Raw genomic sequence first — 968 nt, forward strand, 5'->3', positions numbered from 1 at the left:
GTAGTATTGCTTCAGTGGCTTCATCATCGTCACTATTTCCACAGGCATTTCTGCAAAGCAAAGAGGAGGAGATCGTGTCTGTGCGGGAACAGCTGGGCCGGTTGGGAGAAGCCGGGGACTGTGAGGTGAGGCCCTTTACCTGCAGTGTCGACCTTGGGCTCTCCTGGGAGGAAGGATGTGCATGTGATCCACAGCCATCCCTTTCCCCACAGTTTGTTCTGGCTGGATTCATTTTGGAGCAGGGGATCAGGATGTGGGAGACTGTAGGGATAAGAAGGAACTGATTCCCACTTCTTCACATTTCTAGTTCAGAGGCCACTGGGATGTTAATGATCTGGTATCTAGTATAATTGGCGACATTTTGAAAGTCATTATCCTTTTGTGTACTTAGAGGAATTCCTTTAAAACCGGTGACTAATTTTTTAGAGGAAATTATATGTTATTCTTCCTTAGTGCTTTATAATTTGCCTTGTGAGTACAAACATTTTATATATTAAAAATTCATGAATATTAAAAACTATGTGATAAGATAGATATTTTGTTCATTAAGAAAGCGTTAAATGAAGGCAATCCCAAATATTTTGCTTGGAATTAGAAAAAGAAATATTTTTTTCAATTGCCATCAAATTGGCCCTATTCGTTGTGTGCCCTGTGTACCACAGACTGCTCCATAGCTGTTGGTGATGTATTTCTATTTTTATTTTGTTGTTCTTCTATTTTGACCATTTTCTTCTATTTACCTTCCATTATTTTACTTTCTTGCTTGCTTCTTTAGATAGGCCTAAGTCATTGTTTTGTGGTTTTTGGGTTTGTTTGTTTTTTTAATTTATTGTGAATTAGGTAGAGGTTTTCCACTGATTTTAAACATTCTTTCACGAAGGTTTTTTAAAAAAAATCATTTTATTAGACTCATACAACTCTTATCACAATCTATACACACATCAATTGTGTAAAGCACATTTGTACAT

At 37.0% G+C, this 968-nt stretch overlaps 1 protein-coding gene across 1 annotated transcript in view; it reads left to right on the forward strand.

Annotated features, from left to right (window-relative positions):
- Positions 1-968, forward strand: part of PCNT (pericentrin) — a 127985-nt gene that overhangs the window by 84778 nt on the left and 42239 nt on the right. The window contains exon 29 of the mRNA XM_045284550.1: positions 45-125. Within this exon, the coding sequence (XP_045140485.1) occupies positions 45-125 (81 nt within the window). The remainder of the gene's footprint in view (positions 1-44; positions 126-968) is intronic.

This window comes from Echinops telfairi, unplaced genomic scaffold (genome assembly GCF_000313985.2).
Source record: "Echinops telfairi isolate 266 unplaced genomic scaffold, ASM31398v2 ScPeMD7_7469;HRSCAF=8507_0, whole genome shotgun sequence".
Taxonomy (NCBI): domain Eukaryota; kingdom Metazoa; phylum Chordata; class Mammalia; order Afrosoricida; family Tenrecidae; genus Echinops; species Echinops telfairi.